The 27466-nt window shown below is 43.5% G+C and overlaps 1 protein-coding gene across 1 annotated transcript in view; it reads left to right on the top strand.

Moving 5' to 3' along the window:
* The first annotated feature begins 621 nt into the window (after positions 1–621).
* Pdcd1lg2 (programmed cell death 1 ligand 2) overlaps positions 622–27466 on the top strand; it is a 60247-nt gene continuing 33402 nt past the window's right edge. The window contains exon 1 of the mRNA XM_035441568.1: positions 622–758. Within this exon, the coding sequence (XP_035297459.1) occupies positions 622–758 (137 nt within the window). The remainder of the gene's footprint in view (positions 759–27466) is intronic.

Below are 27466 nucleotides of genomic sequence, written 5' to 3'. Positions count from 1 at the left end.
AAGTACAGTATTCACCAAAGCAGTAACAAAGTGGACTTGAGTGTATCAAGTTCAGGGGAAAGTGAGGACGCAAGGTGGGAGTCTAAAGCTCACCATGCAGGTCCCCAAGACACACAATACGGTTCGGTTCTGCTCTTAATGCAAGGGGAAACGTTTAATGGCTTTTATGTAGGTGCATTATCAATAGGACTATGAGCTTGGTTCTGCTACAGAAGCAACATTTCAGGTGGCCATGGAAGCAGGCAATAGCTGGTGTTGGGAGTCATAGCTTGGGGAAAGCTGGCAGTAGGGAGGGAACCTTGGGGAGCCCATGGATCCTGACACTGAGTTCATCCTTCTGGTGTGTCCCCAGAGAGACTTGCTTCAGACTGGGTATTTCTCCCCTCTAGCCCTACTTCTGGTCTGTGTTCCTATTTAGATGAGATGGACCCTTGTAATTGTTTATGTCCTTTCTGAATCCTAGAACATGGATTCTTTATTTGTTCCAAAAGTAAAAATTTCACGATACAGCCTGGAAAGACATGGTCATGTTTCTGGGTGGGTGGATCCAAAGATTTAAGCTGTAAAGATAAGGGGAGCTGTAAAGAAAATGGTTCTATAAAGTCTAAATTGCCGCAAATTATGGATGAAAGTAGATCATGGAGCGAAGAAAAACAGTTATTTGATACTTACCTAGATTTCGTGAAAGGGAGACACTGGGAAATTCTGCGGAGAGGGTTGGGAAAATTCAAGTTTGACTATGACATCACCAACATGGGGTGAGCGTGGATAGGTAAGATTCAGGAAGCTACTTCCCCAAAAGTCAAGACAATTCTGAGAATGCTCTGGTTTGAACTTCAGGTTACTGGAAATGGGAATTACATGCACATGTGTGTGCAACATGCACACACACACCCAGAAAGAGGTAGTGTTGGCGCACGCCTTTAACTCCAGCACTTGGGAGTCAGAGGCAGGTGAATCTCTGAGTTTGGGGCCAGCCTGGTCTACACAGTGAGTTCCAGGACAGCCAGGGCTGTTACACAAAGACACAAAGAAACCCTGTCTCCAACCCCACCTCCCCAAACACACACACAAAAAGAGATAGCAAACATCTTGTTGTTGTTGTTGTTGTTAAAATACCATGTCTTGCCAAATAAAACTCTCTTACTGAGAGAAAGGGGCTGTTGGCTACCAGTGTGGGCACGGTCAGAGAATGAATCCTTTGTATCCATAAGCAAAGGGTACTATGCCCCCTTTCTAGAGTAGGCACCCCTCAAATGATGTCAGTCTTCTCCCTGTCCATTGCATGATGGTTTTCTGACTTCATCCTTTGCTCACCTTTCTGCCTCTTCATTCTGTTTCTTTAAAATAAGAGTTTTATACATTTATACACATATTTTGATCATATCTATCCACCACTACACCTCTCCAACTCCCCTAAATGTCCCACTGTGACTCCTCTCCAATGTTGTTGGTGTTATTATTAATCCTGAATCCATTTAGTGCTGCCCATATAGACCTGGTGTGAGGTCATCATCCATTTGGGTGTGAACACTCTACCAACAGCCATGTTAGCAGCCAACAATTGCCAGTAGCTCATCCACCAAGAGTGACTTTTGACAGGTGTAGGTCTTATACAGGTAAACTCGTGTGAAATGACGTATTGCTTCTGTTTTTTTGTTTTGTTTTGTTTTTCAAAGACAGGGTTTCTCTGTGTAGCTTTGGAGCCTATCCTGGCACTCGCTCTGGAGACCAGGCTGGCCTCAAACTCACTGAGATCTGCCTGCCTCTGCCTCCCGAGTTTGCTTCTGTTTTTAAGACAAGATCTTACATGCTAGCTGAGGCTGGCCTAGAACTCCCTATATATTGCAGGCTGGGCTTGAATTATCAACAGTCTTCCTGTCTCGGTCTCCCAAGTACTGAGATTACAAACACAAGCCAGCATAACATAAGAGAGGCCATAGCTTCTCTTCATTCTCACCACATCATACCAAGGGGCAGCTTAAAGGCCCCTGACTCTAACCTACCTCCTTTGGCCCAGGTGTTTTCCTGAGTACTGGGGTCATAATATGAACTTGGACGTGTGTTTTAAAATGCATAGTAAAATCAGGTTACTTTATCACACTCCTAGAAAATTAAATTTGTGCAGACAAACTGTGTATACGTGATACAGAGAACATGTGCCTCAGGAGAAATTAGTGTGTCTGTGTCTGTTGGCTGTGAAGGAGCTCACCTGTGAAGAGGAGGCAGCAGAAACGGGAAGCAAAAAGGAAAGGACCCAGGCAAGAGAGAAAGCAAAGATGTCCTTCCTAGAATCCCATTTCTGAGACAAAGCACTGGAATGTCAGATAGCACCACAAATCCACTCGCCACTCACATTTCCCCCATTCCTCTCCCAGGCTTGGTGGGCTCCACTCAAGGCCCCTGTTTGAGCCTCTTTTGAGGATGGTGGATGCTTTTGTTGCTGTTTATTCTTGTTTGTTTGTTTTTTTTTGTTTCTGTAGATAGACCTTGGCCTGCTGTTGGCTGGGATTACCATCCACTACTATGCTGGGAAGTTTTTCATCACTCTTGAGGTTTTACTTTGAGCTCAAGATTAGCTCTTCTGGAGTTGCTGTTCTGTTTTCCTAGGAGGGCTGGTTGAAGAGAGCATCACAGGTCTCTTTATGACCAGCCAGCCCTGTCCTAACAATGAAGAGAAGCAATGATGAGTGAAAAATACCCAGAACCAGATGATGCTGTCTCATTCCTTCTGCAACCATCAACAGTCTGTTGACTGGGCATCAGTTTCTCTACTTATACAGTGGGACTGATGACGGTGTCTCTCTCTTTGGGTTGTGAAATGGTGGATATGTGCAAAGCAGTTGGGACTGTCTGGCAATGTTTACAGCTCGGCAAAGCTCAGCCTATGTTTCTGCTTTTCTCCTTAGCAAGGGCTGCAAGTGGCCACTGGGGATAGGATGTGCCTGCCTAGTCCTCTGTGGTGGTGGATGGAAAAAAAGGTGGAAGCCAGGATGAAGTGGGCAGGTACAAGCTGGCCTTTGGTTTCTGGGAGGAAGAGGGGAGACTTTTGACCTTTGGTTTGAAGGTCCAGGCATTTAATCTCCTTCCTCCACTTGCAAAAAGAGCCAGGTCAAGCTGAGCAGGCCTTGATACGTCATCTCACAGCCATGTTTCCCCTTGTTGATATTATCTATTTCTGCTCTTCAGTCCATAGAAGCCAATGCAGCTTGCAGTCACCATCCTGTTTGTAACCTAATATCCTGGCCTCATTTGCTAAAGATGCCCAGAGTTCTCCCCCAGGGAATAAGGAGGGATTGGGGTGATGGAGAAATTCATCCCAAACTTGTTTGGAATAAAATACTGCAGACACTGAACCTTCAAAGGTTTCTCAAAAGTTATATGACATTTTCCAGCCAATTAAAATCCCCTAACCTGTCTTCCTAGGAAAGGCAGAAACTCAGAAGAAAAAAAATGTAGGGCACTGGAGGCCCAACAAGATAAGTTGGTTCTCCCCTCTTGGCCTAAAAACAAAAATAAAAGAAGAAGTCCACCCTATTAAGGACACTTTTAAAACCCTTGGGCAGGAACAGTCTCTAAACATTCACCCATCCACAAACTGTTTGCCAGCCTAGATGCTTTCCCACAGTTGCACCCTGAGATGCTGCAACAACCACAGCTTTATCAGTGGCATCTCACCACCTGTCTAGTCCATTTCCCACAGGTGTCTGTCCAGATAAAGTAGACAAGGGTTCAGAGCCGGTTATGCAGTGTTTTGAAATGCAATTGTTTTCTCGGGCACCATGTCAAAGGCAAGCCTGACTTGAAGTGGCTTAAATAAATATGGTGTTCCCAGACAAAGAAAGCCCTGTCAGTCTCAAAGGAAAAGATGTCCATAATATGTTTGTTATTAGTTCATTAACGTGAGTTATAACACAATGGTACTTATTTAGAAGTACATTTCTGTGGTTGTGTCCAGAGAGGCACCGTGAACTATGCTCCTCAAAAAACAAAACAAAAAATCAGAGAACAATTATGTAGAGGTTTACTCCTTAGGGAATATTTACTATCTTCTTTATAATTTACTTTTTTGCGGCTTAAAATATTTTTACATTGATACATTGTGTCATTTTGTGCCCAGAAAAAAAACTAAACTTTAAATTTTAAAATTTGAGTTAAGCAAATGAACTAAATCGGGCATATTTGAGAGATGGGATCTGGGTTGGTTACCCCCTAAGACTAACATTTATATAGTACTTCATGTTGCCCCCCAAACCTGTCCTGGGGACCTTCCAGGACCAGCTCATGTTATCTGTACAACAGCCCCAGGAAGCAAGTCTTTTATGATCCTCATTTGACTGATGATGGAATGGGCACTTAGAGAAGTCATTTCTCTGGCTGATGAAGGATGAAATAGAGACCCATCTGGTCAGAGGCCTGCTACCAAATCGACAGACACAACTCCGTGTCTTTGGCTTGCAGCATCAGTTCACCTGCTCTGCTTCATGGGGCATGGAAGGGACAGAGCACTGGGCAGGAGCTAGGGGCGTGGGGTGGGGAGAAGGCAGAAATGGAGGCTGTGGGTTCACACTGCTGTTCCTGGGGGCTCTTAGGGTCCAGCTAACCCCCTGTTTCCTCAGCTTCTCCCAGTTTTGTTTCCTCTTTTATTAGCTGAGGGCATCTTCTTAGGCACTCCATTTAGAATTGATTAGTTGCTATGGTTACCTTATTCTAGGTCATTATACAGCCCCTACTGTCACCAAGTTTCAGGCCAAGATGTAGGGAGCAGAGGAAGCCCTGTGAAGTCCTGAGTGAATGTGTGTTTTAACATGGGCACAGCCAGTCAAGGACTCCAAAACCAAATGGCCCACGGGAAATGGGCAAGGCTTTCCACGGGACTCCTAGTATGGGTGTTTATAGACAATTGATCAGTGTATACAAGGACTAGCAACTGACTGCGGCTTCCTCCTCATGTTTACATCCTCAGACTGCAGGCTCACAGGGATCTCCTCCCAGACTAGCCAGCCCCTCCCCCTGTGCTGTACCGCAGGAGCATGCTGAGGTTCCCACTAGTGGCCATGTAGGTTAGAGAACCCCAACCGATCGATCCCAGCTTCTCTGTGTGTGTGTGTCTGTCCCTTCTCCCACTCCCTCACTGCCCCTAGCCAGGGTTCTGGGATCTAAGCTGAGGTGACTTTACACTGAGAGACTCGGACCCCAGGATCTCCAGGTTGAGGACTCTCAAGAGTCCACTGGGAGATAAGCATTCTGTGTCCCTCACCACCCAGAGATGAGTCTGTTCACTTGGGCACACGCCTCGAGGCTAACACAGACCCACCTGAACCTCTGTAGCCCCGGTCTTTGGAAAAGAACACTGAGTGAAAGAGCGTCCTCTGTTGAGCAAATAATTGGAAGTTACCCCAAGGAGCCTTGAACTGTGGAAGGGCAGATAAAGTGAAGTTTGTGAATGAGCTTGTTGTTTTTTTAAATTTTCTGTTCTCCAAATACCTGGCTCAGAGTTCCGACATCAAGAAGCTGCTGATTTTTAACACGTCACTTCAACCAGAGGGACCAGTAGGTCCTACGTTATACTAGACACTCAAGTGAAGAAATTCTGTATACATTATAAGCTATAACCCACAAAGTCCTATGTCGTGGGCCAGGGCTCTGAGCAGTCTGGCCGAGCAGCCAGGAGACTGACTGGCTTTTGTTGGGAGCTATCTACTCTGGTTTCCACAGTGCCACGTCCTCTACAGTTGCGTAGCTTTGAAAAACGGGCCTGCCATGAACTCTGCCTCCTACACCAGGAGAGAGCAATTTCCACTGAAGCATCATCCCCGCTCCTCCATTGCTGAGTTAACAGATTGCCACCTGTGCTTGTTGTAGAGCGAAGGCAGACTTAAGCTGCGTCTTGAAATCTTGTAGATTCATTTTCCGTTCCTTCCTCTGACTCAATGATTGCCATCAGTGGACATCAATCCCATGAGTTCTCTGAATCCGATACACCAAATCAGTTGCTCCAGAAACACGTGAGAACTTTCCAGAAATGCAGACTCCCGAGTGTGTGGCGGGATGTCTGGGTGATACCCGGGCACCTCTGCGCATTCCAAGTTCCCCAAGGGGATTCTGGTGAGCCACTGACTTGAACCACGTAAGGAGCCACCACCGGCTTGACACTTAGGTATGAGTCAGCTGTCCCTTTCACTACCTTTGACTTCATTTAAAGAGGTTCGTTTCACTTCTTTTTCTTTTTTTTTTTTTTAAGCTGAACTGAAACCTGAGAGTCACTGTGAGAAAGCTGATTCCATTCACCTGAGCATAACATCTAAACATCTCCTCTGCTTGACCCCCAACCCTTTATCCACTTCCAGGTCTAAAGACTAAGGGATATGAGCCCAGGTAGCAGGAACCACATTCCCATCTCAGTTTGACCCCCGGAACATGTCATAGCTCTGGGGATATTGGCTGACTCTGAGGGTCCTTCAGTCCCCAGATTGTTTCTAGTCCTCAAGCCTTTCTCTTCCTACAAACAAGCTCAGGCCTGGCTAGGTGTGGTGCAGGAGGTTGGGGGCTCTTCTGTCTCTCTCTCTCTGATGGACTTGAATAAAAACTAAGTACACATTGGCATCCACACAACACTGAGCCTGCAAACACAACCAGTACTGTCGTTGGATTAGGATGAGGACCAGCTGTTAGAGCTTCAGTCTCCCAAATAGTCAGGTGAAGGGGAGGGGAGGAAGGAGGGATGGAGAGAGGGAGATGGAGAGAGAGAGGGGGCAGGAGAAAGATGGAGAGAGAGAGAGAGGGAAGGAGGGAGGGAGGGAGAGAGAGAGAGAGAGAGAGAGAGAGAGAGAGAGAGAGAGAGAGACTTTCTCATTATGAGAGACACTAAGGAAAATGGTGCGCACAGGGGTTGTTTCCTGGTCCTTCTCACTCTATAACCACCAATTTGAGGTGACACAATTCATTGAAATGTTTTATTTTTAAAGTTGACACTAGCAGTCGGTCAAATTCTCGTAACCTGTTAAGGAGAGGCCTTCATCATATCCCAACCTGACTTCATCATTACCAGGCTTCTTGTCACAACTCAGCTGAGTCCCACTTTTTTTTTTTTTTTATCAGCACTCGGGATATGGTTCACATACAACACAGTTCACCCATGTAAATGGATTTTACTGTTATGCACAGACTAGTGTGACCTATACTGTGTGGTAGTATATTGTTTATGATTTATTAAAGCTTGCCTGAGGATTCAGAAAGCAAAGTCAGCCACAAGTCATAGAAACCAGGAACATATCTTTAATGCCAGCAGCCAGAAGCTAGGAGATGGTGGTACACACCTTTAATCCTAGGACTCAGGATTAAGAGGTAGATGGATCTCTGAGTCCAAGGCCACCCAGATGTACACAAGATTGATCCAGTCCTAAACAGAAACAGCTCACACAAAGATGATCTCAGCACCTGGGATCACACGCCTTTAATCCCAGCACTAGAGAGGTATAACAGATAGGAACAGGGTCTTCACAGTATGAGGCATTCATTTCTCCAACCACGATGATAATAGGAACACCACAGTCCTGTTAGAGGTTAAGAGCTCTCTGATAGCTTGGCTGCTTTGCTTCCCTGATCTTCAGTTTGAACCCCAATATTTTTCGTATTACAATACTGCTATTGAATTGCAAACATTTTCATTCCCCAAATGAAACCATGCACCCCTTAGCAGTTCCCACTGATGCTTTCCTGTATTAAGCAGTCATTCAGTGTTCTCTGTCTCTATGTCAGTTTGTCTACTCTGGATGCTTCATAGCTATGGAGTTATATAATTCGTGGCCTTGTCATTAGTGCCCAGTTTCTTTGTCATAGCATGCTTTAAAGGTATATTATATTGCATCCATTTCATACTGTATCATATCACCGAATGTCCGTGTGTCATTTATTCCGAGGACGGAATTACATTTCATTGTATGGAGCACTCTGCTTCAGCACTCCATCTGGGCATTTAGGTTGTTTCCACTTTGTCAATGACGAATAATGATGCAGTGAATATTGGCGTAGACTGTGTGTGGGTATAGATTTCACTTCTCTTGTCATGTATACATTGCTATGAGTAGAATACTAACTAGGTCATATGGGAACTCTGTGCTATGTTTGAGGAACTGACAGAGTCAGTCCCATTTAAAGTCCCAATCCTATATCTTTTCAACTCACACTTACCCCCAAAGCAAGCTAAGCTTCTAGCTTTCCCACCTTGGAGCAGAAGAGCGACATGGCCATCTTAGCCTGATTCCATCCACTGTTAGTGGCCTTAGAGCCCTGTCTTCCTATGCCACAGATGTCCTTCCTTTCTGCATTGTTGAAGCAGGTATTGGGGTTTTGTAGCTCCTTTGGTCCAGGCATGGGAGCAAAGGTGTTCCCATTTCCTTCATCCCTATGAACAAACCCATCTCCCTTTACAAGCATGGGCAGGGTGGTGAACCTCTCTGCTTCAGAAACTTCAGGCAGCAAGTCTTTGTAGTAAGTACAATGTCATACTTCAGGGCAGTATGTCTAGTGTTCTCCTGTCTGTTCAGGAATGAGGGGAAAGAGGAAGGCACAAGTCCTTTCTAGGCTCCTAGAAACTTCTGTCACATGAGTCCCCTCCTCTATTTTTTTTTATTATTCCTGAAGGCCAGTAGACAAGTTCCATCTCTTCTCCCTTACTTCCTACTTGACCTCTGACCCCTACTCCTGAGACACCTTTTTGGAGGAAGCAGTCTGACTTAAATTTGACAGTTAGGAGTTCAGTAACTTGCCTTTTAGCCAGGAGCCATCACCTTAGTTATTCTCTGGTCACTGTGCAGGTATGGTGAAATTGGAGCGGGAAGGCACTTCACTAGAGCCTGGCAACAACCCAACCACTTACAATACACCTCCCTTGACGTTAGGAGCCCTTGTCAGCGAATGAGGCCAAAATAGACTCTGAGCATGAAATGAACATCTCAGCTATCTTGGACAGAGATTCTTCGATCTATGCCTCTCTCTCCCTCACCTCAAGATCAGGCCTCCATCAGCAGAGATCTGGTGGAATCCCAAGCCAGTGTGTATCCAAAAACTGACTGGCCTCCAATTCCTGGGCTGTAATAGAAGAGGCCAGTTTTCATACAGATTCCCAAGTGTGAATGCCCGTCTTCTCCCTGTCCCCAGCTGCTTATGACTGTCCTTCTACCCATTCTCCAAAGGTTAGCCTTTTTCCCTTCTGCCACATTCCAGATAAAGACCAAGTGTGAATCTTGGTTATGGCTTGGGAAAGTTGGGAAGACAATTCTAGAGTCGGTCTGGCTCCTCACAGGTCATGGCTTCCCCAGCACTTGCCCTTTGGTTATTTCTCCAAAGCCATTTTTCTTTCTCATCCTCATGCTATGTGCATCCTCCCTTAGACTAATTGGAGTGGGCAGGGTGGAATAGGTTATTTCAGATCAGCAGGGGCTGTGGCTGCGTTGACTGAGCCCCTGCTGTATGACAGACATCATTCTGGGTAGCTGACATAAACATTTCACACTGTCATGTTTGTTAGGTGGCATCAATTTCCATACATTGAACAGCATTTTCATGACAGTTCATTTAGAATAAAATGTCTTAGGGAAGGAAGGGCGAAATGGGTGTGACACATCCTCTCTTTGTCCTGCACTAGCCTGATAAACAATATAATCTCTCTTCAGCTTCTCTCTGTACAGAATGGAAGACTGTGCTAGGTTTTGTATACTGGTGAGAACATTATCGTGCATATTAAAGTGGTTTGTTTTCTGACCATATTTGTCATTTTTCCATTACCAAGCATACATACAATGTTGGAAGGGTCTAATCCTAATCTCTCTCTCAATCTCTCTCTCTCTCTCTCTCTCTCTCTCTCTCTCTCTCTCTCTCCCCTCTCCTCTCCTCCTCCTCCTCCTGCTCCTCCTCCTCCTCCTCCTCCTGCTCCTCCTCCTGCTCCGCCGCCGCCACCTGTGAGAGACCTTTGGGAATGAAGCAAAGAGCTTACAGGTGTTTCTAAGTTAAGAGCTTTCACAGTTGTGTGTTCTTTTTTAAATAATTAAAAACATAAGAGATGTTTGCTAAGTTCTTGAGATGTTTGCTAAAGTCTTAAAATGTTTTCTTGGTTTTGTTCAGCAATCTAACAGTACTCTCTATTATTCCTTTGTTTTAAAAGTTACTTCTATGTGTTTAAAAGAGTAATTCATGTTCATAGCAGGCAGAAAACATAATGTAACGGGAAAAAGCAACTGCAAACTGTAAAACCAACTCCATGCTCCGCACCATGCTCTGTGGAGACTTCAGTGTCTGCCCTCTTTGATATTTTTTTAGACAAAGCAGGCCAGCATGCTGAGATGCCAGCTTGAGTTACTTTGGCTCCACTGTGAAGACACCTGGGCTCTCACTGGCTGCTTCAGACCCATCCAGAAGAGACTGAGGGGTGAGTGGCCACTGGAGTGAGCTCGGGAGGTGGGAAGGTGGTTTACACATTCATCACTCCTGTGGATGAGCTGAGGATTCCATAGATTCCCAGAACCACTCTGTGAGTGCATCTTGGAGCTGGAAGTGGGCGGCAGTCCTTAGAGGGAGGGGTGAGCTTCCCAAACAGGATCCCCTTATTATGGTCCCCCACTTTGTGTTTTGTAGTTGAGGTAACCACTCCTTTTTGTAATCTTCCCTCCTTACTCAAGGGAGAGATTAAAATTAATTTTTTAAACATTTAAAAAGCACATAGACAAGTATGAAAGGATCCTGCATTTTCAAAAGGAAAACCAGAGGTCAGAGGTCATGGGGGGGGTCAAGAGCAGAGAGCAAAAAAACCCATGCATGACCACCTGAGTCTGCAGACCTAAATCTCTGTCAGCCACCCCCACCCCATCTCCAGCCTGGGTCAAGAAGAAGGCAACTGCCCCTATATCTGCACTTACTCCAGCTTTCCTTCTCATTACTGGGTTTGAATCTTGCCCTGAGGAGCTTCATAGAATGATGGGGCCACACAGGCCTGAGTTCAAATCCAGCCATACACCTAAGAAACCATTGCTGTCTGTATCTTGGCCATTCCTTCTTGTGTGGAATGGATCCAAGTGTTCCTAGGTTAGAAGTGCTATAGTGTGTTACTACCCCCAGTCATACCCATGTAGACACTGTAGCAAGTTAGTGCCCCCAGTCACCCCCCTCTGGATAGTATAGTGTGTTAGTGTCCCTGTGACACTCATCTAGATGCTATAGTGAGTTAGTTCCCCCATCATACCATCTAGACGTGTAGTGAGTTAGTGTCCTCCCAAACATCACCACTGGTCATACCCTAGACCTAGAACTTCAGAATTTACTTGGAAGTCGGGAATTTATAGATAAAATTATAATGGATCAGGGTGGACACTAGTCCAATGGCTGATGCCTTTATAAAAACAGGAAACACACGGAGATACACAAGGGACAAGGGCTGCATGAAGAGAGGAGATGATGCTATACATGGCAACGGATGCCCAGAATTGCTAAGTGGCTAGCTGGTGGGAAGCTATGAAGAAGCTGGGAAGTGTTCTCGTTTATGTATTTTTCTGTTTCTAAGTGTGTGCCTGTGCATGTGTGTGCGCACATGTGTGCATGTGTGTGCGCACACTTTTATGTGGATGCACATGTGCTTGTGCTCATGAATGTGGAAGCCTGAGGTTGATGTAGGGAGTCATCGTCAGTGGCTCTTCCACCGTATTCAATGAGGCAGAGCTTGTGTGGTATGGCCAGTCTGGAAGCCAGCTTGCTGCGGGGATCCCCATCACATATGGACCAGGGACACAACTGAAGGACAGCTGACAAGAGCAATAGCTCCCGGGTGACTGACAGGGATTTGACTTGAGAGGACCTACAGACAAAGCAACAGTGCTGAAAGCAAAACCAAAACTTGCTTGCAGGCAGTATGCAGTTCCTCAGAAACCATTCTGGGTGAATTACAACCCCAACCCCACTTTTTTTTTTCTTCTTTTTAACAGGAAAACAGAACTTCAAGGATCATGACTGCGTGCGTCTTTTCTTCCCTTGCTGAATATATCATAAGCTCAAATGTGGGCATACTTTTATTGCACCCTCCTGTCTTACAACTAGGGAGAATCCACTTGCTGTTCCCTTTGCGGACAGTTTTGGTCATGGGTGTCATTTGCTTCAAGGGAATCTAATTGGAAGACCTCTGGGAGACGCTTTTCCTCGAGTCTGCTGGCAGGGCTGTGCTGGGGCTGTTGTGAGTATGGGGGGCACAGTGCATTGAGAATGTCTCTTACTATCTTGGTTTGTGTAGGTGAGTCTGCCGTGGTGGGGGGGAGGACAATGAGAATACAGCTTTTCTTTTTGTCACATTCTGACTGGGAAATTGTGCTTACAGGGAAATTTCTTCCTATCTCCCAAAAGTCAGGGTTTCTCTCACTTCTCCCAGTGTTTGTTATTCTTATTGAAACTCTTTATGTGGTAAAGAACTTTCTGCATTAAAAAAAAAAAAGTTTCACTGGAGAGAAAACTATTCTTGTTTTGGGTTTATTTATTTATTTATTCTGCATACTGTGCCTTGGTTGTTCTGCATACTGTGCCTTGGTTGTGAAATGTCATAATAGGTGTGTTAAGGTCAGAGGACAGCTTGTAGCCTCAGTTTCTCTTCTTTCTTTCTTTCTTTCTTTCTTTTTTTTTTTTTTTTTTTTTTTTTTGGTTTTTCGAGACAGGGTTTCTCTGTGTAGCTTTGGAGCCTATTCTGGCACTCGCTCTGTAGACCAGGCTGGCCTCAAACTCACAGAGATCCGCCTGCCTCTGCCTCCCGAGTGCTGGGATTAAAGGAGATAGCCAGGCCACCAACGCCATGCTGTCTCCTACCTCTACCTTTTTATCCTAGGGACAGAGCTCAGGCTTGGAAGGCAAGCACCTTTACCACCAAGCGGTCTTAGCAGCCTGAGAAACCATTCTTGAGATTGCCTCCCTCAGAGGTTTTGAAGTGTTAGCAGTTTAAAAAATTTCAGAATCTGATTTTCTACAACTGACATCTGTGGGTGATTACCCTTTTGGATAGAGGTCAATACCCCCAGCTGACCTGTGTTTATAAAGCGAGGCTTAAGAGTCTGCTATTAGGGACAGAAAAAATTTAAATGATTATATTCCACGAATCTAAATTTTTTTCTTAGTTTTTTGTAAATGTGAAATTATAATTACATCATTCCCTCTTGTTTTTCCTTTCTCAAAATCCTTTATATACCCCTCCTTGCTCTAAGCCAAGGCCTCTTTTCTCATTAGTTATTGTTACAAGGATGTGTGTGTGTGTGTGTGTGTGTGTGTGTGTGTGTGTGTGTGTGTGTGTGTGTTCCTGAGTGCAGCCTGCTCAGTCTGTATAATTTACCCATATGTATATTTTCAGAGCTATTTGGTATTGGATAACCAATTGATGTGCCCATCCCCAGGGAAGACTCTACCTCCCATGTCAGCATTCCTTAGCTGCTTGCAGTCCATTGTGGAGGGTCGAGGCCTCATGGGTTTTCCCCCTTTACCATGTCTTTCGTTGTCCTTATTCAGCTCCTGTTTAGGCAGCCATGTTTGCTGAATCTTTATGGGCATAGTTTCCGACATTTCTAGAGGACACAATCTCACGGCAAACACCCTAACCCTCTGGCTCTTATACTCTTTCTGCCCCCTCTTCTGCAGTGGTCCCTGAATCTTAGATGCAGAATGTTTTATAGATGTATCCTTTGGAAATGGTTTCCACAGCTCTGCATTAACCACTGTTAAATTTAAGAAAATATGATTGCAGCCTACTAAGTAGCTTATTTTCTCATATAAGATAATCAGAGGAGAACTAGGAAAATTAAAAATGCAGTAATTGCTATTTATTGACATACCTAAGAGGAGAGCTGTGGTGGTGAATTCGTGCATGGTGAGAGAGTGTGGGAGTATCTCCAGATAGTGCTGAGATACCATGCACTGGGGTACTATGCTTCAGGGTTGATTGATCAGCTTACAAGGCATCTTGTAAGTTTGCAATGTGTTCTTTTACTAAGGTACTTTCTTCAGTCCCCAATATTAGCTGACATTTCCGTGATGGAAATAACTTCTTTGTCTAGCCCTAAAATGTTTTGGTCTTAAGACTCCAGTCATCCTTGTTGCTTCTCTTTTTCTCACCTATATGGTTGATCAGTTGCCAATTGTTCTGTCAACAGTTCTGTCAATGGTCTTACAGTTTCTCCTTTCTCTTGCTTACCTTTTCTGACTCTAAACAAGGACTTTCTGATCAAACATATAGAAGAAGAACAGTGACCCTCTGAGTGGCCAATCCTCCTTCAGTTCTGCATGCGCGAGTGCACATACACACACACACACACACACACACACACACACACACACACACACACACACACAATTTAATCATTTCCCCACTCTTTTGACATTTTACCTATTTTTGGATGGTGGGCACTACAACCTCATTATCACCTCTGCCTGGCAAGAAGCATATAATTGTTCAGTGTGAATTGCAGAAACCACTTTAGTCTTTTGTGTTCCCTCAGCTTTCCCATGCATTTGCATTTCTGAGGTTTAGTTTCTGTACTTCCCAGGTGCCTACCCAAAGAACATTCAGGCCAAATTTCCCAGAGCATTAAAAACCACTTCAAGGACCCCATCCCTAGAAAGTCTCCATCTCTGTAGTCAGTTCACATGGAGCTTGCTCTGTGTCCATTCCTTTTACACCAGCTCCTAGTTAGTGTGGCTTCTGACCTTCTAACTATGTTATAATGCCTTTAACTTGCAAGGGTCTTTTCTTAAGTGAATCCTACTACAAATTCTCCATGGTCTAATATAAAGACTCACAAAAGCCAATGTGTACACTGGGGAAGCTCAGTGTTTATTGAATGAAAAATTGAGATGCAGCTTGAACTTTTTGAGATGAGTAACAATGAGAATAAATTGTCTATGATGCCACAGATGATTTAAATATGACACAGTTACTCATATCCCCATGACAACTGGGCACTGGCTCTAAGATCCTTATTATCTATGGAAACTGACTGTTAACAAAAATACTTGAGTCCCGGTAGATATGATACAATGAGGAGTGACAGAATCCCAGGGCCTTCTGCCTTCTTTTGTTGAAAGGCACCACATTCAAATTATTTTCAAACATAGCTAACTTCAGTTTTGGTCTTAGATACTTGATCTCAGAATCAGTAGCTAATTCAGACACATTATTCTAGTCCAGATGTCTCTTTAATCTAGGTTGTCTTGGGCATGCTAGGCGTCCCAGACACTTAAAGTATGTAAGAAACCAAACCAGAAAAAACTGGGAATTTTTAGTAATAATGAGATGATACACAAACATGATCTGATCATCTCTTGGCCTTTTGGCTAAGACCAAGACATCCAGTATCAGTTATGCTGGTCATTATTACAGCAAGGAACAATCTAGGATTCTTGAGATGTTTCCAGTCTGTGCCTGGGTTGTTCAAAGATTGAGGAGACTTTCTCAAGCTTGTTGGCTGTGCCGTATGTTCTGTAATAAGAGCTTGGCACTCAGTAAAGATTATGAATAAAATAAAGAATGAAAGCTTTTCTGCATTTCTATAACATGACAAAGTTAATTTCTTTCATTGTTAATTTGGTCAGATGACAGAAATGGCAAGAAACAAAACATTCAACACCCAAAAAATGAAACTGCAACTGATTTTTGAGCCTCTTAAAACTTTTTCTTGATTTCTCTGGAAAAAAATATGACTTCCTAATGCAACTGAAGAAATTGATCTAAGTACTTCTTGTGTAGAAATAACGAGAAAGGGAGCTAAAAATTCTACTAGGGAGCCAGGTGTATTATTGGCTCATGCCTATAATCCCAGCATTCCACTAGTAAAGAAGGAAGATCAGATGTTCAAGGCCAGCCTGGGCTACATAAAACTCCACCTGAAGAAAACTGAGTGATTTATTAATAACTATACTTGGGAGAAAGTTAAATACGAACTACTGAAAATAAGACAGATAAAGAATACACTTGAGGTGTAACTACTTTGCAAATATGTACTTAGAAAGCAAATATGTACTTTGAGGTACAGGGGAGGTACCTCAAAGTAGGTAGCCCTGTAAGTAATAAAATAGAGAGACTTCTACTAGATGAACCCTTAGTGAGTTGATGAAATAAATGGGCATATGTAAAGTCATACAATTTCTAAGCCCAAGATTGCCTGTCACCTCAGAAGACATAATGGCGGTAAACTCAAAGAGTGATTTATCATTTACAACATGTCATCCAAGTACCCACAAGCATTACTGTTCATTTCCTGAGGTTTGACCAGTTGATAGTGAACCCACTGATTTGTAGAATCCATCACAGTACATTTAAAAAAAAAAAAAAAGGACAGACATCAAGAATAGATAGATGGTAGGGTACTGACTTACAAAACACAAATGAATTTCAGAAAGGAGACTGCAAAGATGGACTGGTCACCTGCACATTTCATTTATCCATGTCATCACTGTGTTCATGCAGCTGAAGGAGTGGATGCCCTGTAAATGATGAGTTAATTTTTTTCTTTTTTAAATTTAAATTAGAAACAAGCTTCTTTTTCATGTCAATCCCAATTCCCTCCCCTCCTCCCCTGCCCCCCCCCACTGACTCCCTATCCCATCCCCTTTCTGCTCCCCAGGGAGATGAGGCCTTCCATGGGGATCTTCAAAGTCTGTTATACCATTTGGAGCAGAGCCTAGTCCCTCCCCTGTGTGGCTAGGCTGAGAGAGTATCCCTCTAAGTGGATTGGGCTCCCAAAGTCCATTGGTGTACTAAAGATAAATACTGATCCACTACTAGAGGCCCCATAGATTAACCAGACTTCCAAACTGACTTCCTCCTTCAGGCGGTCTGGAACAATCCTATGCTGGTTTCCCTGCTATCAGTCTGGGGGGGGGGGTCCATGAGCAACCCCTTGTCCAGGTCAAATGTTTTTGTGGGTTTCTCCAGCCTGGTCTTGACCCCTTTGCTCATCACTCCTCCTTCTCTGCAAGGATTCCAGAGTTCAGCTCAGTGTTTAGCTGTGGGTGTCTGCTTCTGCCTCCATCAGTTACTGGATGAAGACTCTAGGATGGCATATAAGGTAGTTATCAATCTCATTATCAGAGAAGGGCTTTTAAGGTAGCTCTCCCCTATTGCTTAGATTTTTAGTTGGGGTCAACCTTGTAGATCTTTGGACATTTCCCTAGTGCCAGATTTCTCTCTAAACCTATAAGGCTCCCTCTATTATGGTAACTCTTTTCTTGCTCTCCTCTATTCTTCCCCTGACTCCATCTTCCTGCTCTTTCTTGTCCTCCTCTCCCCTTCTCTTTCTCCTCCCTCTCCCCTCCCCCCATGCTCCCAATTTGCTCAGGAGATCTTTTCCCTTTCCCCTTCTCTGGGGAACCATGTATGTGTCTTTTAGGGTTCTCCTTTCTTCCTAGCTTCTCTGGCAATGTGGATTGTAGTCTGGTACTCCTTTGCTCTAGGTCTAAAATCCATGTATGAGTGAGTACATACCATGTTTGTCTTTTTGTGGCTGAGATGCCTCACTCAGGATTATTTCTTTTTCTTCCTTTCTTTCTCCCTTCCTTTCTTTCTTTCTTTCTTTCTTTCTTTCTTTCTTTCTTTCTTTCTTTTGTTTTGTTTGTTTGGTTTTTTCCAGACAGGGTTTTTCTGTGGCTTTGGAGACTGTCCTGGAACTGGCTCTTGTAGACCAGGCTGGTCTTGAACTCACAGAGATCCACCTGCCTCTGCCTCCCAAGTGCTGAGATTAAAGGCATGTGCCACCACCGCCAGGCGAGGATGGTTTTTTCTAGTTCCATCCATTTGCCTGGGAATTTCAAGATTCCATTTTTTTTCCCCCACTGAGAAGTACTCCATTGTGTAAATGTACCACATTTTCTCTATCCATCCTTCAGTTCAGAGGCATCTAGGTTGCTTCCATGTTCTGGCTATTACAAATAATGCTGCTATGAACATGGTTGAACAGATGTCCTTGTTGTATGAATGTGTTTCTTTTGGGTATATGCCTAAGAGTGGAATTGCTGGATCTTATAATAGACTGATTCCCATTTTCCTGAAGAACTGCCATACTGATTTCCAAAGTGGCTGTATGAGTTGGCACTCCCACCAGCAGTGGAGGAGAGTTCCTTTTTCTCCACATCCTCTCCAGCATAAACTGTCATTGGTGTTTTTTATTTTAGTCATTCTGACAGGAGCAAGATGGTATCTCAGAGTTGTTTTGATTTGCATTTCTCTGATGGCTAAGAATGATGAGCACTTTCTTATGTGTTTTTCAGCCATTTTATATTCCTCTATTGAGAATTCTCTATTTAGTTCTGGACCTCGCTTTTTAATTGGATTATTTGGTGTTTTGGAGACTAGCTTCTTAAGTTCATTGTATATTTTGGAAATTAGGCCTCTGTTAGATGTGGGGTTGGTGAATATCTTTTCCCATTCTGTGGGCTGCCGTTTTGTCTTGTTGACTGCATCCTTTGCCTTACAGCAGCTTCTCAGTTTCAGGAGGTCCCATTTATTAATTGTCGATTTCAATGTCTGTACTACTGGTGTTATGTTCAGGAAGCAGTCTCCTGTACCAGTTCATCTGAGGGTACCACTTTCCTTCTCTTCTAAGAGGTTTGGTGTGACTGGATTTAAGTTGAGGTCTTTGATCATTCCATACATCCTCCAGACTCTCCATTCATCCCATACATCCTCTAAACTCTCCATTCATTCCTTATATCCTCTAAACTCTCCAGACCTTGCTTGTCTGGCTGTAAAAGAATCGATGCTTCCTTCACTTTATTGTACTTGACTTTTGCTTCCCTAAGTATAAAGGCTCTGAAGACCTATTCATTCAGAAAATATGGTTCTCACACGAACTCAGAAGACAAAGGTCTTATTTGCACTGACTAGAGATTTAGACAAGTTGATAAGAGAGGGTCTTAAAATGCCTGTGTTGACAACCTTGCAAGCACCTTCCACCAATGGAAACTCTTGTTTCAATGTGGGCCCTTATCTTAAGCAAGTCCTAGGATGATGGTTGTCTGCCTGTTACTACTTCATCCCATTGTGGCCTTAACTGAAAGGAAATTCTTCCTAAAGTTTTGTTTATCTAAAAGAGAAAGAGTCCGTCTAAGAGCCAGGCTCCCGAGGGAATGATCATGCTTCTGAGTAGCAATTTATTGTCTATTCAACAAAATTCCAAGACCCTAAATAAATTCAAAAGGCTTACATTTTAGCAGGGAAGACTAACGTATAATCACTTGACATACCAGTAATGAGCTACATGATAGTTTTACAATACACTCAAGATACAGGGAACTACATAAAGTAAGTTAGGAAATGTTTGTGTTGAATGTAGTACAATATAAGGCATTTAACAAGACTGTGTGATTCCATTAAAAACTCATAAACAAAGGTAGAGTAAAACAAAATACAAAGTAAAATGAGATTAGAATTTTCATAACCAACCTGAGTGTTCTTGTTCATGGAAAGGGCATGGGTTATTATTTTGTGACTAATGAGGCAAAAGAGGCCAGGGCAGGAAAGGAATTAAAAAGTGTTCCTAGAAAAACTTGACTCCATAAACAATAGCACGTATGTTTTAAAAGAATCACTCTGGCTGCTGAATTGAACATCAAATGTCAGATGGTGGGATTAGGATCTTAGTGTTTTATTATCAATTGCAGAAATCATCACAAGAGATGACAATGACCCCCACTGATATGGAATCTCTGGGGGTGGTGACAAATGATTAGGTTCTGAGTGTTTGTGACTAGAGAGACTTATAGGATGAGTTGATGAGTCAGAAGTCAAAAGGGAGAAAAAGAGTGAAAAATGATTCCAGTCTCATCAAGACTGGTAGAGAGGAAGCCACGGCACAAAGGGGGAACAAGCAGTGAGGAAGTTATCTTAGGGCAGCAGCAGAAGTGATGAGAGTCTGAGTTAAGCGGATGCCAATGGATAGCAGAAAGGAGAGGGCTAAACTAAGATGCCTGGCGGATGTAGAAGTTAGAGGATTAGAGGAGAATAAGATTCTGGCATGAGATGGTTATTATTATTATTATTATTATTATTATTATTATTATTATTATTGGAAAGAAAGTGAAAAGCTTTTATAAGTTGTCCAAAGTGTTAGAAGCTAATAATTTGTAATTTTATTGCATATGTGTCTGGTTTTAGAGTCTGTGTTCTTATTCATGGCACGGGTCACATTTTCCCTAGAAGCAAAATTAATAGGACAGGAGCTTGCAGGCTGGAAAGTGCCTTTAGAATAGCCTGTTCCTCAGCTTTCCAGGGAGACAGTGTTCCAGAAAAGTTCCATTGATTGGCTATTGACGAAATGGAAGCTGGACCAGAAGTGAGAACTCTGCTGTATGTCATCCTTTCATGTTTTAAAAATAAGAATGCTGGCAAGTGCCAGGCCTGCTGCCATGCATGAAGGCAGTAACTTTTTAAGTGATGCTTGCATTTTGATAAGAGGATGGCCATTGTTGGGTTCAGCTAAGGTACATCACAAGTAGTACGCCCAGAGCATTACCTATGTGATGTGGCCTTTCCTGAAATAAAGGTAAGGACACAGTGACTGCGGACTCATACATTGTTACTTACAAGTGTTTGTTGTAATGAGTCATTGGTCTGGCTCAAGGACTTTGGTTCCTGCTACACCACAATACTGGCCTCTCACTGGGTCTTCTCCTGGCTGTCCTGTTGTTGACCTGTGTCATGGAGGCCCTGTAGTTTTGGATCTATAGGACTGGCCCTTTTACATGCTCTGGCAGTTTATAGAAGGGGTGGATGTTGAGGTGGGCCAACTTATAGCCATGGTTCTGGAACTGGGTGGTAGCTGGGTTGGTCAGCCTGCCAGTTCTCCCTCATCCTCACCACCAGGGAGAGCTCTCCAGCACTACCCCTGCTGGCTCACCCAACACAGCAGGAAGCAAGAAGTGGGGCCTGTTCCCCTGCCCTCCACCTCTACCCCCACTCCCACCAGTTAGCTCTACTGTGTTACCCAGACAGGGTGTGGGGCCCACTCTCCAGAGTGTTGTGGCTGGTGAAGAGCAAGGCCAGCTCTCCTGCTTTCATGTCCCTGAGACCAGCTCTACTGTGCTGCCCAGGCAAGGTAAAGGGCCTGCTCTCCCACTCTCAAGACCCTGGGGCCATATCTCTCACCTGCCACAGGTGTCGAGGGGTAAAGGGTGTGTGCATGGGGAGCCTCTCTCTCTCTCATTCATGCTATCACATGACCAGCAAGTAGTGGGGCCATCTCTTCCATTCTCACAACTTCAGGCCAGCTCACAGGGTCAACTGTACTGTGATGCCAAGGCAAGGTACAGGGCCAGCTCTCCCACCTGATACAGGTGATGGGGAGGATGGGGGCAGCTCTCCCATGCTCACATTTTTGAGCCAGCTTGTTACGATAAATCTTTCCGCCAAAGCTGCCCAAGCCCTATGGCCACATGGGCGATCTCTGCCAGCCGCCCAAGTTCTGCCCGCCACGTGGATGGACAAAATAATACACAGACTTATATTAGATACAAATGCTGCTTGGCCAATGAATGACTAGGATTCTCATCTGTTAGCTCAGTCTTAATTATCATAAATCTATATATTTTATAAGACTTATCTTATAGAGGATGCCTTCCACTGGCACCCTCTCTTGCCGGTGGCTCACATGGCGCCGATGGAGGAGGCGCCGAGGGGAAAAAGGGGCCACTTCCTACTTCTCCTTCCTTAAATATGAGTCTCCTTGCTTTGTCACTTCCTGCCTGGATCACCACTTCTCTACTACATTTCCCAGAATCCTCTTTGACTCCTAATCCCGTCTAACTTGCTGCCTCATTGGCCAAACAGAACTTTATTCAACAATCAATAAGATAAACATACACAGAAATACTTCCCCCATCACCAGCTCACACCGCCCACCTCACCCCAACCCTGTCAACAGGGTCTGATGGGCCTTTCTGAGCTTTTGTTAACACAATGTCTTGGCCAGGTGGTCTGGCTTCTTCCAAGACTGTCCATTCTAGAAATACCAGTTTCATCCCCCCTCAAGTGGATTCTGAAGACATCTCCTGAAAACAACCTAAGGACTTTGTTATTTAAAGAATGAATACCTGGTATGTCAAGTGTTTGTTCATTTTGTCATTGAGAAGATAGTCTGATATACTTAGAAATCTCAAAGGAAAAAAAAAAAAGCCTTGTGCCATAGGGTCCCACATGGGGAAACATTGGGGTTATCCAGGAAGCAGAAGGGAGATGTCTGCATTACTAATTCACCAGGAGAAAGAAGTGAGGCAGAATAAGCAAATTTAGGATGAATTAACACAATTCTGCTTGCTTTCAGTGAGGACTTGTCACTAGTTTCATAGTGTTTGGTTGTGAGGAGTATGACATAGTGAACATGAATGTCAAGGTCCCCAATAAAGCAGGCCATGGATCACAAAGACTCTTGAGTTGCCTGGTTTACATTTAAACAAGAGTTCCTGGTCCAATCGATGCCACCTCTTATAACTGACTGATTTGGGGAGGGTAGTCTGTTTAGCATCAGCATGCTTTGAATCTACCAAAGATCAGAATACCCAGAGTGGAATCTATAGTTAACAAGTGCCATCGTCTGGTCTTCTGCCCTTCGCCTGCCTCATCTTTGCTGGTGCCTCTCCTCACAGGGGTGCAGACATACTGAAATACCCCAGGTCCATTGCTGCATACTTTGAATTTCCCATCTCTCAGGGCTGACGTCATGCAGGCTGTGGCCTATGTCATTATTACACAAGGTCTTATCATAACCTCCAACTTGGGACTGTCTGCCCTTCCACCTCCGAGCAGCTTCACTTGGAACTCTGGCAGGCACCTCAGATCTGATGGCTGTTGCTGGCTGTCTGCTACCCTAATGCCTCCATCCCCAAGCCCAGGAGCTTTGCTGTGTTTTTGTAACTACTTATCTATACAGTCAGCAATTCCCTATAGGTTTTCTTTCAAAATATAGAAAATGGCCCAGTCAGTGACTCACACACTCTTACTCCATTTTCTCCTCACACTTGTCTGAAATACCCGATGTGGCTGCCTTCCTGAAACTCAGTAAATGGAAACTGAAGAACCCAGAAATGTGTGGGAGAATCTCTTCCTTCAAGGGAAAGGAGCAGACAGACAGACAGGAGCAGGCAGATGGAGAGACAAGCACCAGCCACATGCACCAAGTACTCCATGAATGTTGCAGTCCAATTTTACTTCTTTACACTGTTTAACTTTGTAATGTGAAGAAGTTGGACCAAGTTTAAATGACTGGGCTCTCTTTGACACATCACCGAATCCATAACAACTTGTAACGAAGTCTTCTGTTTGCCATCTGCAGGTCTGGCTGGCAGGAAAGGGAAAGGGGAAAGAACTTCCTGATGGGGAGGGGAGGAAGCTGGGTGGGAGGTGGTGAGATCTAGAATAAAATCTGAGATGGTCCATGGTGTCCTGCAGGCTGCAACATGCAGTTTAATCAGAGGGCCATCTTTTTTGTTCAAATTATTGTAATTATTAGAAAGTGTAACGTTTAAATATGCCAGTAAAAAGTTTTAGAACTTGTAACATTTAAATGTGCCAATACAAAGTTTTAAAAGCTTGGGATGGTGAGATCACTCAGTGAGTATAGGTGCTTGTTAAGCAAGCTTGGAGACCTAAGTGCCATTCCCAATCCTCACAGAAAGGTAGAAGGAGAGAACCAAATTCATAAAGTTGGCTTCCATGTGCACATCAGAGCACATGTACCCACTCGCCCATATCACCAATAATAATAATAACAACAGATAATGTTTTTAAAGGAAAAAAAGGGAAAAGCAACCAGACAGGTAGGTTTCTTTCAGGGCTTGGAGGTCTTAATGTTGAGATGATCAGATTCCCCTTGGATGGAACTGCGGGGTCAAGGCAATTCTTACCAAAGCACAAAGTCCGATCCGTTTGTGAAGAATAGACAAGTCTATACGAAAATTCATACAGAAGTTCAAGGGAGAGGAGGAAAGAAGTAGGAAGGGCTGAGTGACGGAGAGAGAGGACTTGAGAAGGAACAAAGTTGTAGGTCTCACTTCCTGATTTCAAACTTACCCCAAAGCTACAGTAATTAGCACTGTGTGATAGGGGCGTGGAACAGACACAGAGCTGAGCAAAATAGACGAAAAGTCCAGCAATACGTTCCCACATCGATCATCCAGAATGCCAAGACAGTTCTACAGAAAAAGTATAGTTTTGTTTTTTAAAATATATTTTATTGAAACATGTGCAAAAAAACCTTAGTTATCCACAAAAATTAACTCAAAACAGGTTACAGACCCAGATATGAACAGAACATATTTTGTTCTCACAAGAAATAGCAAGTGATAAACAAATGTGGCTCATTATACAACAGAATAACTTCCCATTATGAAGAGAGAAAGTATTGATGTGATGCACAACAGATGAATCTTGACATGCTCATAGCAAGAGGCTAGCCACAAAAGGTCAAGAGCTACTTGATGTCATTTACGTGAAATGTTCAGCACAAGTAGTTGACCAAGACACAAAGCAGACTGGTAACTGCTAGGGATTCTGGGAAAATGAAGAGGAAATGGATATTTCTCTAACTTTTAGTAGTAATTACAATGTTGCAAAATTAAATACTGGTGCTGGTAACACAACTCTATGTATATGTGAACCAACTCACTGAATTAATATTCTACTTTTTAGAATCTGTATTAGGTTTATACAGCTTTCTTTGTGTGTTAACTTTAATAATTCTAATAAAGCGATTAAACATTTAAAAAAAACAAATTTAAGGAACACATAGAAAATAAAACCCTCAACAGATCACTTCCCTCTTCTAGCCCTAGCACCCTATTGCAAGCTATCACACTGTCCTTAGTCTGCATTGCCAACTAACTCATCCTTCCGATAGTAGGCAATTCTCTAACCAAAGCAACATCCTCTTCTAAAAATGCAAATGACATTACTAGGGCTCAAAGAGAATCCCTCCACCAGCTTACTGTATTCTCTGACCAGCTTTGCTTCCCCAGGACTTACATGTACAGCCTTCCCTGGAGAAGGTTCCTTTCAAGGGAGAACTGACAGCAGTGTGCCATCCCATCTGTGTTCAAACATGAGTATTCTGTGGATGCAGAAAACCTGAAATCAGAAAGGAAACAGGAGGTGAAACTAGGCTGAGTTGGAGCAGGATCCATGATACCTACCATCCCCACTAGACCCCAGAGCTCTACCTGCTTTGTCTAGAGCTCTCAGAAAACACTGAGTTTCCTCCCCACCCCCTGGAAGAATGGCTATCATCAAAGAAAAAGCAAAACACACCAGGTGCTAGAAAAGATGCAGGCAAAATGAACCCTTGCACACTGTTAATAGGAATGAAAATTAGTACAGCCACATGGAAATTAGGATGGATATTCCTCAAAAAAACTAAAGCTGGTACCATCATATGGTCCATCTGTTCCCCTCCTGAGAACCCAATGAAATCTAAGTCATCCACCTAAATACGTGGTATCCATGCTTATTGCTGTACCATTCATAGCAGCCAAGTTATGACATTGGTCCAGGTGCCCACTGATGGATGAATGGATAAAAAATATATTGCATATGTATACAATAGAACATTATTCAGCCTTAAAGAAGAATTCAATGCCGTTTGTAGGAAAAAATATGTGAAAGTAGGAGAACTGCTAATGAGGAAAGGGGCCATAAGGAGATGGGGGCATATAGGGTAATGGGAGTAAATATAATTAAAGTTCATGTGTGAAAAGTCACAATGGAATTCATTGTTTATACAATTAGTGGTTAATAAAGTTTTTACAACATGAATATATCTTCAGCATATAAATCTTAAAACCAGCTTCTCTGAGGCATAATTTATAATAAGTAATAAATCATCGCCATTTAATGTGTTCAAATAAATAAAAAGTAGGGCAGGCACAGTGGGAACTCAGAGGGAAGTGTGTACTCAGAGGGAAGAAGCAGAAGAAACAGGAGTTCAAAGCCAGTCTCGGCTACATAGGTAGAGTCAGTCTGGACAATAGGAGACCCTGTTCCAAAAAATAATTAAAAATAGTAATTAGAAAATTCACTAAGAGGCAAGTTACATTTCCTGATGGCTAAGGATGTTGAGCAATTTCTTAAGTGCCTTTCAGCCATTTAAGATTCCTCTATTGAGAATTCTCTATTTAGATCTGTACCTCATTTTTAATTGGATTATTTGGTGTTTTGATGTCTTTGAGTTCTTTGTATATTTTGGAAATCGGCCCTCTACCAAATGTGGGGTTGGTGAACATCTTTTCCCATTCTGTGGGTTGCCGTTTTGTCTTGTTGACTGTGTCCTTTGCCTTACAGAAGCTTCTCAGCTTCAGAAGGTCCCATTTATTAATTTTGGGTCTCAGTGTCTGTGCTACTGGTGTTATGTTCAGGAAGCAGACTCCTGTGCCAGTTCATTCAAGGGTACTTCCCACTTTCTCTTCTAAGAGGTTCATTGTGGCTGGATTTATGTTGAGGTCTTTGATCCATTTGGATTTAAGTTTCATGCATGGTGATAGATATGGATCTATCCGCAGTCTTCTACATGTCATCATCCAGTTAGCCAGAACCATTTGTTGAAGATGCTTTCTTTTTTCCATTGTATAATTTTAGCTTCTTTGTCAAAAATCAGGTGTTCATAGGTGTGTGGATTAATATCAGAGTCTTCAATTTGATTCCATTGGTCTACCTGTCTGTTTTTGTGCCAATACCAAGCTGTTTTTATTACTATAGCTCTATATCAGAGTTTGAAGTCAGGGATGGTGATGCATCCTGAAGTTCCTTTATTGCACAGGATTTTTTGGCTATCCTGGGTTTTTTGCTTTTCCATATGGAGTTTAGTATTTTTCTTTCAAGGTCTGTGAAGAATTGTGCCAGGATTTTGATGGGGATTGCATTGAATCTATAGATTGCTTTTGAGCAGAGGTCCACAGCTAAGCACTGAGCCAAACTCCTGGAATCCAGTTGTAGAGAGGGAGGAATGATGAACAAAGAGGTCAAGACCATGCTGGGAAAACCCACAGAAACAGCTGACATGAGCAAGTGGGAGCTCACAGACTCCAGACTGACAGCTGGGGAACCTGCATAAGACCAAACTAGACCCCCTGAGTGTGGGTGTAAGTGGGGGGGGAGGGGGCAATCTATGTGGCTGCTGGCAATGGAACCAGTATTTATCCATAATGCATGAAGTGGCATTTTTGGAGCCCATTCCCTATGGAGAGATATCTTGCTCACCCTAGATACAGGGGGGATGGCCTTAGTTCTGCCCCAAATGATGTGATAGACTTTTATGATCCCCATGGGGGGCCTCACCCTTTCTGAGGAGTCAGGGGAGAAGGGATGGGATGGGAAGATGGTATGGGGAGTGGAAGGATGGGAGAGAGAGGGAAATGGGATATAAAAATCAAACATACAAAAACCCCACCAAACAACAACAACAACAAAAAG

The sequence above is a fragment of the Cricetulus griseus genome, chromosome 3 (genome assembly GCF_003668045.3).
Source record: "Cricetulus griseus strain 17A/GY chromosome 3, alternate assembly CriGri-PICRH-1.0, whole genome shotgun sequence".
In the NCBI taxonomy this organism is placed as follows: domain Eukaryota; kingdom Metazoa; phylum Chordata; class Mammalia; order Rodentia; family Cricetidae; genus Cricetulus; species Cricetulus griseus.
This window is presented reverse-complemented; position numbering and strand designations above follow the sequence as displayed.